This window comes from Neophocaena asiaeorientalis, unplaced genomic scaffold, assembly GCF_003031525.2.
Source record: "Neophocaena asiaeorientalis asiaeorientalis breed wild unplaced genomic scaffold, Neophocaena_asiaeorientalis_V1.1 scaffold474, whole genome shotgun sequence".
Classification (NCBI taxonomy): domain Eukaryota; kingdom Metazoa; phylum Chordata; class Mammalia; order Artiodactyla; family Phocoenidae; genus Neophocaena; species Neophocaena asiaeorientalis.
In genome coordinates this window covers 137,100-149,351 of record NW_020175391.1, presented here as the reverse complement: position 1 = coordinate 149,351, position 12,252 = coordinate 137,100, and the positions used below count along the sequence as shown (strand labels likewise).

Below are 12,252 nucleotides of genomic sequence, written 5' to 3'. Positions count from 1 at the left end.
GAGGCGGCGGTGGCCGGAGCCGGGCTCAGGGGCAGCCGTGGCCGCCGCGGAGCAAGGCTGCCTGGAGAGAGCGCCCGGGCGCAGAGGGGTTAACGGGCCGCCGGGGCCGAGCAGAGCAGGTACAGATCTTCCCTGGGACCCCTGGCCCCGGCCGCCCTCTCTCCCCGGTCCCGTTAGACCCCCCGCCCTGCGCGCACGCGCCGTCCCTGTTCCCTGCGCCCCGCGGTCGCGCCCCAGCCACGACCCCAGCCCCAGCTCTTATAGCCTCGGAAGTCCCTGGGGTCGAATTCCTGGGGAGGGGGTTCTGATTCCTTGGAACTCTGGCCCCCATCACTCGGGCGGAGAATCAGCCAAAATTCCTACGAAGTCACAGAGTAAAATTGGAAAACGTAGCCAGGACCTCCTGGCACACGCCCGGCGCCTCCTGCCCTCCTCCTCTAGATGGGTGCTCCTGGAGGATGTGTTTCCCCATCCCCCAACCCCGCCACTCTCTTCTGTCCTGGAGTTGAGGGACAGGGACACTATGAGGGACGCATGTGGGTGCCCTTGATCCAGCTCAGCCTGACGACTAGAAAGGAAAGATGCCTGTTGGGATGGGCCTCCAGGACCCAGGAGCGGAGGGCACAAGGAGGACCAAGTTCTCATCCAAGATAGGGACTCTCTAGCCAGCCCTGGAGCCTGCTGTGGGGCGCCCTGCCCTGCAGCACCACCCATTTCCCAGAGGTGGGTCCCCTGGGGGTGAAGGGGTTAGTTCTGCCCAGGTCTCTCTTCCTTGATCTTCACTGGCCAGTGTGGAGGTGTGGCCAGGAGGAGCCCAGGTTTGTCTAGACCAGAGTCTGCCTGGCCCAAGAGTGACCACTTCTGACCTCTCCTTTCTTCATCCTGGGCAGTCAGACACACCAGATGAGGAACATGAGAAGGGGTGAAAACCACAAATGTGTATCTGTTTCTGTAGGGGTGGAGGGGGAGTGTCGGCCCCCTGCCCAGCTATGCAGGGGGTGGGGTAGGACTTTTCCAGAGAGGGAGCCAGGCCTGGCCCTGGCCCCAAGAGCTCATGCCACCCCACCCCTTACTTCTCCAGGGAACTGCCAAAGCCAAACCCAGCTCAGGACAGGATTATGTGTACTGGGTAGACCCATGGAGAAAGAGGTAGCAGAGAGAAGCAGAGGCAGAGAGGGAGTAGAGAGGGGACCCGGACCCGGCAGCAAGAAGTGGCAGTGATCATCACCCCATCTCTCCTTTCCTTCAACCTCCAGTAACAGGCAGAGAGCTGAAGTTTTGGGTGGAACGTTGGCCCTTCTCTGGAGCCCCTACCCGCCCCCCCCCATCAGGGTGGAGTTGCTGACCTCAGTGGTCAGCCCAGCCAAGGGAAGGAGCTGCCATCAGCCACCCCCTTCCCAACCCCAAGCAGCTGAGGAGACCCTGCAGCTCAGGCTCAACCACTGTGATCCCTCCCTTAACTTCCCAAGTCCTGGGGTCTCAGGGAGGGAAGTGGGGCTGAGAGTTGCTACCCCCAAGCACATTCCTGCCCTTCTCTCTGTCATTTTCCTGCCCCTGAGCTGGCCCACCTCGGCATTAGCTCCTTGGATTCCTCTCCCGGGTGCCTTTCAGATCCAACAGAAACATTTTTTTTTTTTTCCTGGAAAGCAGAACTCTGAGCAGCATGAGGAGTGGGGGTGGGAAGGGCTCATTGTGAGCAGGAAGGGGCTGGAGGGCAAGGGGAGCGATGGGAGAGTCAGGCTTAGACCAAGGGAGGGTTCCAAGCTCCACTTCCCCAAGGATCAACTTTAGCCTTCAGGAGGACTTCCTGGCTCTTCAGAAGATAGACCGTGCATGATTGGGGAGCAACGGCATCTCTAGCTGCATATCCCCTTCCCAGGTTTCCCTAGCCCATCAGAGTCTTGCCTGAAGTAAGGCCTCATTGATCTAATGCTGGACGCTGGCCCCTAGAGAGAGGTTAAATCTCAGTGGGAAAAATCACCTGCTTCTCTAGAGATTAAACCATCAGCCCATTTAGTTTATCCCTTGACTGGGAAGTGTTTGAGGCAGGCAGAGATGTGCCTGAGTGTTCCAGAAGGAGCTTTATTAGCTAAAAGGGGAAGAAAAAGCTGGGAGTCAGGTAGGAAACGGAAAGCCCAAGGGGGTTCCAGTCAGCAGCTCAGAGGGGGTGTCTGGTAAGTCCTCACTGAGCCTCCCTCCTCAGCTTTCCAGGACCTCTGGGAGGGCAGGAGGGAGAGCCAGATGAAAACCATCTTAAGAAAGATGCGTGTGCCTGAGCTGGCCTAGAGACAGTTCCTAGTTAGGACAGGGAGCTGAGAAGTTCCTGCAGTTGAGGAGGGGGACTGAGCCTGAGTTGGGAGGCTGAAGGCAGACCACCACCCCTCCAGCCTGGGCGGATGGACAAGGGCAGTGTGCCTTCTCCCTCCCTCCCTCAGGATCATAAAGGGGTGGGCCAGTCTTCACCCATCCATTCTCACTCTGAGATGTCCTTCTGAGGAGTCATCCCTCCCGACCCCCAGCTTTCTGGAGACTGGACCAGGCTTCGGTCCCTGCAGAGTGCATCCCCCACCCCACGCACGCCCAGATGCCGGAGTAGAGTTGACTTCCGGTCCCCTCCTCCCTGGCCCCGGGGGCCATCAAGGGAGGAGAAATGGAGAAGTGGGCGGGCAGGTAAGAGGTGGGGCGGCCCTGGAGGAGGGATGGCTGGGTGTCCGGTCTCTGGAAGGGAGAGAAAGGAGCTCTGGGGGAGGCTGGGGGAAGTGATGAGTAACTTCTGATCTCTGAGCAGCTGGCATCAGGATGTGCGGAGCCTCCTTGGGGTGAGGGCTGTGTCGTAACAACTCTTCCGGCTCCTGTCTGACACCTTCACTCCTGCCTTTGGTTTGCAGGCCCCGGATGTGTCTGATGCTGCTTCTGTTCCTCCCTCAGCTCTGCCTGGATCAGGAGGTGAGCCAGGGACTAGAGACTACGATCCTTTCCTCTCCCTGCCTCCCGGCTTCCCACACTCTCCAGGCCGCTTCCCACAATCTCCAGGCTGCGTCTACATTTTCCACAGCCTCTGATAAGCCGCAGCCCCTTTCTCTCACACTTGGCCCTCCCAGCCTCCCTAACTCCCTAACTCCTTGCCAAATCACTTCAAGTCCCACCTCTGCTACTGAATGTGACCTTGGGCCAGTCACTACTGCCCCAAGCCTCCAGTGTTGGACTAGATATTCTGTATAGTTCCGTCGAAAATCATTCTAATTTTGGCTGAACTTTTTGTCTACACAGGTGTTGTCTGGGCACTCTCTTCAGACACCTCCCGAGGAGAACCAGGGCCCTGAGGGTGTCTGGGGTCCTTGGGACCAGTGGGCCTCTTGCTCCCAGCCCTGCGGGGTTGGGGTGCAGCGCAGGAGCCGGGCGTGTCAGCTCCCTACAGCTCAACTCCACCAGGGCCTGCCCCTCCCACCCCGGCCCCCAAGACATCCAGAAGCCCTGCTCCCCCGGGGTCAAGGCACCAGACCTTATACTTCCCGAGAAACCCTTCCGCTGTACAGGCCACCACCTCGGGGAAGAGGTGGCCCCCTTCGAGGTCCTGCTTCTCATTTAGGGAGAGAGGAGGCCCAGGAGATTCAAGGAGCCAGGAGGTGAGGGGTGGGGCTTTGAGGGAAGAGGCGGGGCCTTGGGCAAGGGGCGGAGCTAGGGATGAAGGAAAGGGGAGCAAAGGATCCAGGGTTTATAAAGGCTTATCTTTGGTGCTAGGGAGTCGCCCGGGGAGCCAGGCTCCGAGGTAGCCAGCACTGTGACCCCACGTCTGCAACACTTTCTCAGGTCCCGGGTTCGAGACCCCATCAAGCCAGGAATGTTTGGTTATGGGAGAGTGCCCTTTGCTTTGCCGCTCCATCGGAACCGCAGGCACCCCAGGAGACCACCCAGCTCTGAGCTCTCGCAGACCTCAGATCTTCCATCCCTAACTCCAAGAACAGAGCCATCTTCTGCAAACCACACCCCGCAAACTGAACTCCCTCCTACTGAACCGTCTGCCCACACCCCGTCCCCCCCAGGAGAACCCCCAAGCCCCGAAGCTGCTCAGACAGAGGTGCCCTCTAGAACCAGGCCTGCCCTCACATGGCCCCACCCCAGAGCCCAGGCCTCTGGCACAGAGCCCTCCTTGTTCCCTCCATCCCCAGGAGAAGGTAGCTCCTTTCACATGTCCCCTCAGCCAAGAAGGCCAAGTTCCCAGGGTTGGGCCGGTCCCCGGCTGGCAGACAGACACCCTAATCCTTTCCTTTCTGTCCCTCGGAGCCGAGGCCAGCAGAGCCAGGAGCACTGGAGACCTGGGGGGAATCTTCACAGGTCCCTCACGGAGTCTGCCCCTCACTACCCAGATGGCTGGTTGCCTCTGCTGAGTGCTGGCCCCCATTCCAGCCCCCTCTGGAGTGTCTTTGCTCCCAGTAGCCCTGTCCCAAGATGTTCTGGGGAGAGTGAGCAGCTGAGAGCCTGCAGCCAAGCGGTGAGTTCCTTCTTGGACCCCTCCCCAGACTTCCAATTCTGCTTCCCTGACCCTGAGCCTGGGTCCTCAGCCTGTCAGATCTGGACCTGAGGGAGAAGGGCCTTGGCATCTGACCTCTTCAGGGTAGGGACCTTGGAGCTCTTCCATAGACCTGACCTGCCTCCTTATCCCCCCAATCCAGCCCTGACCCACACCCCCATTTTCCTCCCCAGCTTTGACTCCTCTGTATCCCCCACCTCAGCCCTGCCCCCCTGAGCAGCCAGACCCCCGGGCCCTGCAGTGTGCAGCCTTTGACTCCCAGGAGTTCATGGGTCAGCTGTACCAGTGGGAGCCCTTCACAGAAGGTGAGGTTTCTAGCCCACTCCCTGGACAGGGTGGCTGGAGATTGGGCGATGATGGGGAGGGAGACACTCAGCCCCTCTTTTTCTTCTCTGTAGGCTCTTGTATTTCTTCTGTGTCATATTGTCTTCCTTATTTCCCAGGGCTGGGGAGAAGAGACAGAACAGGCCCAGAAAGGGCTGGGGGTTTCGGACAGAGCCCTAGCTGTCAGATGGCGGTGTATGGGTCAGCAGAGGGGTCAGACTAGGAGAAGGGATGTGTCCAGAGGTGCCCTTTGGCTGGTCTCCTCTGGGAAGAAGCCCAACCCAGGAGGTGGGATGGATGTGACATGAGCAGGGCATGGTCAGAGAGATCCTGCCCAGTGGTGACAGCTCAGTGGAGGTGCCCCATGGATCCTGGACAGTGTTGTATCACTTTCTCCCAAGTTACCATCCGTTTGATTTTCAGCCTGTGTCACCTTGATACCAAGACAAGCCCTCGTGAGCTCTGAACTCACATAATCATAGTTTCAAGTATCTGTCCTCTCTCAGAGCTCACAACCCCTTTTCTGGTCTTAGTGACCTCAATTGATCTGACCCAACTTTTGTGTGACCCTCAAACTGACCTTTCAGAGTACAGAACTGTCATGTTCCCTTCATCCACAGTGACCTCGGCAACCGCAGGATGCCCTATTGCTAACATAAGGCAAGCCAAGCCGCTCTCAGGGCCCTGGGTTCTTTCTCAGTTAACCTCCTGCCAGGGATCCCAGCTAACCACCCTTCTACGCTGTCTCTTAGTTCAGGGTTCCCAGCGCTGTGAACTGAACTGCCGTCCCCGTGGCTTCCGCTTCTATGTCCGTCACACCGAAAAGGTCCAGGACGGGACCCTGTGTCAGCCTGGAGCCCCAGACATCTGTGTGGCCGGACGCTGTCTGGTGAGGGAGGACGGGGTGTGCACAGGGGGAGAGAGGCAATGTAAATAACTGCCACAGGCACACACACAGAGTCTCCTTGCTCATCATCACAATGGCAAAACACCAGACTCAGGTTGCAGAGAGGAAAGTTCTTACCTGCCAAGCAGGGCTGAGCATCAGAGTCAAGAGTCAAACTGCAAGAAATACCCCCTTAAGCCCATCCAAGCTTCCCGGAGGCTGGCTGGGGATGGTGGGGCTGACAGAGAAACTACAAGTCTCACTTGTAGTGCAATGGTCAAGACACGTTGGGAGCCGAAGGCTCCAAGATGACCAGGCCAGGGTTGGAGGTGGTGTCTGGCTTCTGGCAGCCCCTGCCTCACTCCGCTTTCCCCTAGAGCCCTGGCTGTGATGGGATCCTCGGCTCGGGCAGGCGTCCAGATGGCTGTGGCGTCTGTGGGGGTGATGATTCTACCTGTCGCCTCGTCTCGGGGAACCTCACTGACCGGGGGGGCCCTCTGGGCTATCAGAAAATCCTGTTGATTCCTGCTGGAGCCTCCCGGCTCTGGATCGCCCAGCTCCGGCCCAGCTCCAACTACCTTGGTGAGTCCCTGGGTTCCCCGAGTCTTGGTCCCCCGTTCCATTCCTGGCCTATTGGTTCTGCCCTTCACGCCCCCATTCAGCACGGCAAGTGAGCCACCCGGGAAGTCAGGGCTTCCTTCCCCCCTCCCGCGTGGGCACGGGCTATGTGGGGTTCTGTGCTGTCAGGGAAGTGGTGGGAGAGGGGGACACTATGACTAACCTCACATGTCCTGATCTGCCACGTCCAGCACTTCGTGGCCCTGGGGGCCGGTCCATCATTAATGGAAACTGGGCTGTGGATCCCCCTGGGTCCTACGCTGCTGGCGGGACTGTCTTCCGGTACAGCCGTCCTCCTCGAGAGGAGGGCGTGGGGGAGAGTCTGTCTGCGGAAGGCCCCACCACCCAGCCTGTGGATGTCTACGTGAGTGAGGGGCCTGCACCTGGGCCGGAGGTGGAGGCTGCCCCGCTGCCTCTCCTCTGAGGGGAAAGCTGTGGGTCTCAAAATGGGCAGAAGGCTAGTGGATGCCCCCCTGGCCACCCCCAAACATTCATTACCTTCTCTTTTTCTCCCCAGATGATCTTTCAGGAGGAAAACCCAGGTGTTTTCTACCAGTATGTCATCTCTTCACCTCCAAACCTTGAGTACCCCACCCCAGAGCCCCGGCTCCCCCAACTCCAGCCTGGTAAGACTTTGATCTCCAGACCTAAAAGGAGGTGGGGAGAGGCTGAGGGGAGCTCGAGGCAATGGGGATGCATCTAATTTGTCTACCCGACTCTCCCTGCACAGAGGTTTTGAGGGGAGAACCCCCACCTGCTTCAGTACCCCGCCCTGCCCGCACCCCAGGCACCCTCCAGCGTCAGGTGCGGATCCCCCAGATGCCCGCCCCGCCCCATCCCAGGACACCCCTGGGGTCTCTAGCCGGATACTGGAAACGGGTGGGACACTCTGAGTGCTCGGCATCCTGTGGAAAAGGTGAGACTTCACCTACCAGCCTGTATTCCTGGCACCCTCAGCCCAGATGCCCAGCTTGGCACTCCTGACCCCATACCCTGGATTGTGGGTCCACACCTTGACTCTGTGCCGAATCGGACTTCAGTGCCTGGGACCCCACTGACACTGGATGCCGAGCTATCCTGCCTCCCCTGGCTTCCCTTTTATCCCTTTCAGGTGTCTGGCGCCCTGTCTTCCTCTGCATTTCTCGTGAGTCAGGAGAGGAACTGGATGAACGCAGCTGTGCCGTGGGCACCAGGCCCCCAGCCTCCCAGGAACCCTGCCACGGCCCCCCGTGCCCACCGTAGTGAGTGCGCCCCACGGGAGGGTTAGGGTCCTGGGGACACGACGGTTGCCCCGGGGAAACACATCCTCGCCCCCATAGGATCTCACCTAGACTCTGCACTCAACACAAGATCTCCTGGCTTGAGAGAGACGTTATTCAGTGAGAAAGGCTGACATTCCATAGACAACAAGGAAACCCTGAGCCCCACAAGGGATCCCAGACTCCAAATATGCCCACTCTCCTCTGAGAGGTCCCCACCCCCAGTCTGTTGTCCCCTTCCCCAAACATGGCAGTCCCACACATCTCTGTTTTTGCCCTCTGTGTCTCTGCCCCTTCCCCTCCCTGCCCACGCCCATAGCTGGGAGGCCGGCGAGTGGACGTCCTGCAGCCGCTCCTGTGGCCCCGGCACCCAGCACCGTCAGCTGCGCTGCCGGCAGGAGTTTGGGGGCGGCGGCTCGTCGGTGCCCCTGGAACGCTGCGGACATCTGCCCCGGCCCAACATCACCCAGCCGTGCCAGCTGCGCCTCTGTGGCCGCTGGGAGGTCCGCTCCCCCTGGAGCCAGGTGAGTGGTCCCAGGCAAGGAAGCTCTTGGAACGGGAAGATCCTGGAGGCATGGGCACCAGTGAGCTAGAGCAGTGGTTTTTCCAACTCCGTTCTAATCAGCAGAAACTTTTACAAATGAGGTCTCACGTAGAAGCTCCATCTGTAAGTCTGCGAAGAGACGGAACCGGGGCTTGGGGGCCCAGAGCCCCATACTCAGCCTGCTCCTCAGCCCACGAAGCCCTGTAACCGCTGAGCCAGGCATCAAAGGCACATCCTGGTTCAGAGGCCCCAGAGCTGGAGGCTGGTGAGGCAGTGGGGGAAGCCCAGGCCTGAATGCCCCTCGTCCCCTCAGTGCTCTGTGCGGTGTGGGCGCGGCCAGAGGAGCCGACAGGTCCGCTGCGTCGGCAGCAACGGTGATGAAGTGAGCGAGCAGGAGTGCGTCTCAGGCCCCCCGCGGCCCCCCAGCAGAGAGGCCTGTGACATGGGGCCCTGCACCACAGCCTGGTTCCACAGCGACTGGAGCTCCAAGGTGGGCCCCACACCCCCTCAGCCGAGCCCCACGCCCCTGGTACCCCCCACCCAGGACACCCTCCCGGGGCCTTTCCAGCACAGTTGCATAACGTTGATTGGGCAAGCACCTGCCGTCTGCTAGACACTGCTGATGCTGGGGACTCAGAGAAAAACTTACGCTGACATCCTGACCCCTGCCTGGCAAAGTTTCCCCATATCTGGCTGGTACCCCTGGGGCATTCCCTAACTCCCGGATCCGGGATGTGTCTGTCCTCAGCCCCCTCCCCTTCCTCTACTTGTCACTCCAGCCTCCCTTCACACTCTGCTTCCCAACAGTGCTCTGCTGAGTGTGGGACGGGAATCCAGCGACGTTCTGTCGTCTGCCTCGGGAGTGGGGAGACCCATGGGGAGGGCCAGGAGGAAGCAGGGGCAGGAGCCACTGAGCAGACCTGTGCTCCAGGAAGCCGCCCCCCTGACATGCGTGCCTGCAGCTTGGGGCCCTGTGAGGTGACGTGGTGCTGGTACACGGGGCCCTGGGCAGAGGTGAGCTGAGAGCCTGGGAGGGGGCCCGTCGGTGGGATTCCCTGGGGGGAGGTCGGAGTAATCCTGCTCTCCCTTCCCGTCTTCTCCATCAGTGCTCCTCAGAATGTGGCTCTGGCACACAGCGTAGAGACATCATCTGTGTGTCCAAACTGGGGACTGAGTTCAATGTGACTTCTCCTAGCAACTGTTCCCACCTGCCCAGGCCCCCTGCCCTGCAGCCCTGTCAGGGGCAGGACTGCCAAGACCGATGGTTTTCTACACCCTGGAGTCCGGTGAGTGCCTGGCACCCTTGCCCGCTCAGCATGGACTTCCAGGGGAGGGGAGGCTTCCCTCCTTGTACCTCCCTCTGTGCCCCAGGCTAAAGCCAGCGGCAGTTTAACTTGTCTCATTTCCTAGACCAGGAGGACAGGTGGGCCCCCTCCACGTGGGGTTTCATAATGCTCCAGGAGAGCCCCCCAACTCTTTTCAGAGGAGGAGGAGGCCTGGGGTTCAGGAGGAGCCTGGGGCACAGCAAAGGTCTGATTTGATAGCTGGGGTCTCCCCAGTGTTCTCGCTCCTGCCAGGGGGGCATGCAGACAAGGGAGGTCCAGTGCCTGACTGCCAACCAGACCCTCAGCATCCGATGTCCTCCTCACCTGCGGCCCTCCAGGAAACGATCCTGTAACAACCAACCCTGCAGCCAACGCCCTGGTAAAGTGCTCCCTCTCCCCAGTCCCCAGCAGAGCGGAGTTAGCTGAAGTGTGGGTGGAGATTAGGAAGGACGAGTGGGAGTGGGCAACACACCTCCAGCGGGATGGATCTTGGTGACTTCTTGTGCCCAATGGCCTCCTCTGTCCCCAGATGATCAATGCAAGGACAGCTCTCCACATTGCCCCCTGGTGGTGCAGGCCCGGCTCTGCGTCTATCCCTACTACACAGCTACCTGTTGCCGCTCTTGCGCCCATGTCCTGGAGCGGTCTCCCCCGGAGCCCGCCTGAAATGGGTCCAGGAGACCCTCTCCTCGTGGTTTTTTCATGCCAACATCAGTCACCTGTCAATCAGCCCACTCTGTACCCTCTGGCTCTCTAGCCTGTCCTGGTCTCACTAGGGACGTCCCCCAGGGTGGTCGAAGGTGGCAAGATGATGGACAGTAACTGTCAAGACGTGTGGTTGGGTCTGTGCGGTGGTGTGATGGTGTGTGTGCACATATGCCCCCAGATGTGTATATGGGCCTGTGTGGATGTGTGTGCGCCCATAAACCTGTATCACTTCTCAAAAAGAAGTTACACAAACTGAGAAGGAACCGGGAGAGGGGACGATGCCTGTTTCTGTCAGAGTTTTCTAGGCTGAAAGGAAAGCAAGTTTGCAACTCTTTGGGAATCCGAGCTACTTAGAGTCTGGCCTTCCCATTAATCCCAACTTTGTGTCCTTAACCTCATTTCTTCTGTTCAGGCCACACATCATCTAAACCATCCTTTTGTCCTCTGACCCTTTCTCCCCTTACTTGGTCTCTCTATTCCTCCCTCTCATAGTTAGCTAGGGATGGGGTGAGCCATTGCCAATCCTGCTTTTCCCCAGGAAGAGAGACTATCTCCCCAGAGCAGGGACCAGCTGGGCAGAAGATGGCAAAGAGAAAGGTTAGAATAAGACACCCGAGCCCCTGCTCCCGCTCCCCACCTCCTAAAACGGTTCCCACCCCAGAACTAATTTATTTTTTATTAAAGATGATTATGACAAATGAGAAACAGGCTCTTCATTGTCCTCGTGGGAACCCAGCCATACAGGCCACCTAAGCAAGCAGTGTGAGATCAGAATGAAGGGTGGGAAGGGGAATAGTACTTGGAGCCCAGGTGGAGAGAGTTTGGGCCCAGAAAGGCTAATGAATGAGCCCCAGTCACCTGAGACCAGGAGCCTTGGTCAGAGAGAGAGGATCCTGGCCGACCTCAGGCCCTGCAGGTTGGTCATTGACCACTAGAGGTCACCACTTCTCCTAGTTTAGGTATGGAGTTGGGCACTTGGGTCCAGAGCTGAAGAAGAAACTGTTTGGCCTATGGTGGGTTTCTTGGTAGGCTGTCTTTCTGTAAAGTCTCTTGGAGTCTAGTAGCACTTTTTTCCCATCTGGGGCTGAGCTGAATGGCGGCTGCCTTTTCAGGGGTCTTTTTTCCTGTTCCCTTTCTTTGGCCCTGTCTTCCTGCCCCTCTCATCCTTTCTGCTATTACCCATTTCCCTATTAAGCTCTTGGTTTATTGCTTTTTATAGGGTGGGAGGAAAGGAAATGATTCACATCCCACACCCCACACCCCTCTCCCTCAGCAGAAACGGCCGGAGGAGGAGCCTGTCCCGGCTCTAGGGGACTTGGGGGTGGAGTCGAGGGTGGAGTCAAGGCAGTACTGGATGTCCTGCCAAAGACACATTCTTCAGAGATGTCTCACCCTAGTCTCCTCCCTCCTCCCTCCCCCACCCCTGTCCACTCTCAAGGTAAATAGCTTGCTAGAGGTGGTGTGAGAGTGGGCGGCCTTTTCCATAACACAGATCCTCTCCCTGACCCCTACAATTCTGAGGTCTGAGTCCAGATCTCCACTTGTGGAAGCCAGACTTCCCAGGGGGTCCCCATGCCTAGGAAGAGGGGAAGTGCAATAGAATTGAGCTCTCCCCATTAGAAGCATCCCTCTCCCATCCCTGCACCTCTACAAGTCTGGCCGAGTAAGACCGTAAATAAAGGCCTGCAGAAACAGCTGAACTCAGTGACTACTGTTTCCTGAGCATGCACACCCAGACACCCAGACACTGGGGAGGACCCCAGAGTTGCCTGAGGAGACAGGACTTCTCTGCTCTGGCAGCTCCCTCACATCATACTGTTGCCTTGGGAAGCAGGCTTTCCCTGGGTTGGAAGTGGCTGAGAAGGAAGACTCCGGACAACATCTTGGGAGGACAGTGCATGAGGAAGGAGGCAAAAGAAAATGGGGGTAAAGGAAAGAAACTGACTTTAGTCCAGGGCAAGGAGTGAGGAAGGGGGTACAAGGAAAGCCCAGTCTTAGTGTCTCTGCTCAGTGTAAAGAGAAGGCGTCAGATGTGTTCCTCTCTTTGGTGAACCCCT

At 58.7% G+C, this 12,252-nt stretch overlaps 2 protein-coding genes across 4 annotated transcripts; both read left to right on the top strand.

Annotated features, from left to right (window-relative positions):
• ADAMTSL4 (ADAMTS like 4) lies at positions 1-10,896 on the top strand. Of its 3 annotated transcripts, none has more exons than XM_024765813.1 (18): positions 1-119; positions 2,436-2,670; positions 2,889-2,946; positions 3,271-3,626; positions 3,811-4,492; positions 4,734-4,836; positions 5,608-5,744; positions 6,119-6,323; positions 6,551-6,723; positions 6,877-6,985; positions 7,090-7,275; positions 7,471-7,600; positions 7,938-8,142; positions 8,476-8,652; positions 8,970-9,176; positions 9,269-9,448; positions 9,722-9,866; positions 10,017-10,896. In XM_024765813.1, the coding sequence occupies exons 2-18, from the start codon at positions 2,651-2,653 to the stop codon at positions 10,151-10,153; spliced, it is 3,210 nt and encodes a 1,069-aa protein (XP_024621581.1). In that variant the 5' UTR covers positions 1-119; positions 2,436-2,650; the 3' UTR covers positions 10,154-10,896. The 3 variants fall into 3 exon arrangements, with proteins under 3 accessions (XP_024621581.1, XP_024621579.1, XP_024621580.1); XM_024765811.1 differs by having other exon boundaries at positions 9,707-9,866; positions 10,017-10,894; XM_024765812.1 differs by having other exon boundaries at positions 14-119; positions 2,520-2,670; positions 9,707-9,866; positions 10,017-10,894.
• Positions 936-1,696, top strand: LOC112413748 (uncharacterized). The gene is given in 6 exon segments (XM_024765794.1): positions 936-1,053; positions 1,056-1,313; positions 1,316-1,464; positions 1,467-1,570; positions 1,572-1,626; positions 1,628-1,696. Coding segments are annotated over 6 exon segments (753 nt in total).
• Positions 10,897-12,252: the final 1,356 nt, after the last annotated feature.

Bases quoted from the DNA above. Each gene is read 5' to 3' on its own strand.
- ADAMTSL4 (XM_024765811.1), top strand. From the start codon at position 2,651: ATGGAGAAGTGGGCGGGCAG. The intron at 6,724-6,876 runs GTGAGTGAGGGG...TTTTCTCCCCAG, and splicing joins CCCAGCCTGTGGATGTCTAC to ATGATCTTTCAGGAGGAAAA. The intron at 7,276-7,470 runs GTGAGACTTCAC...TATCCCTTTCAG, and splicing joins CTCGGCATCCTGTGGAAAAG to GTGTCTGGCGCCCTGTCTTC.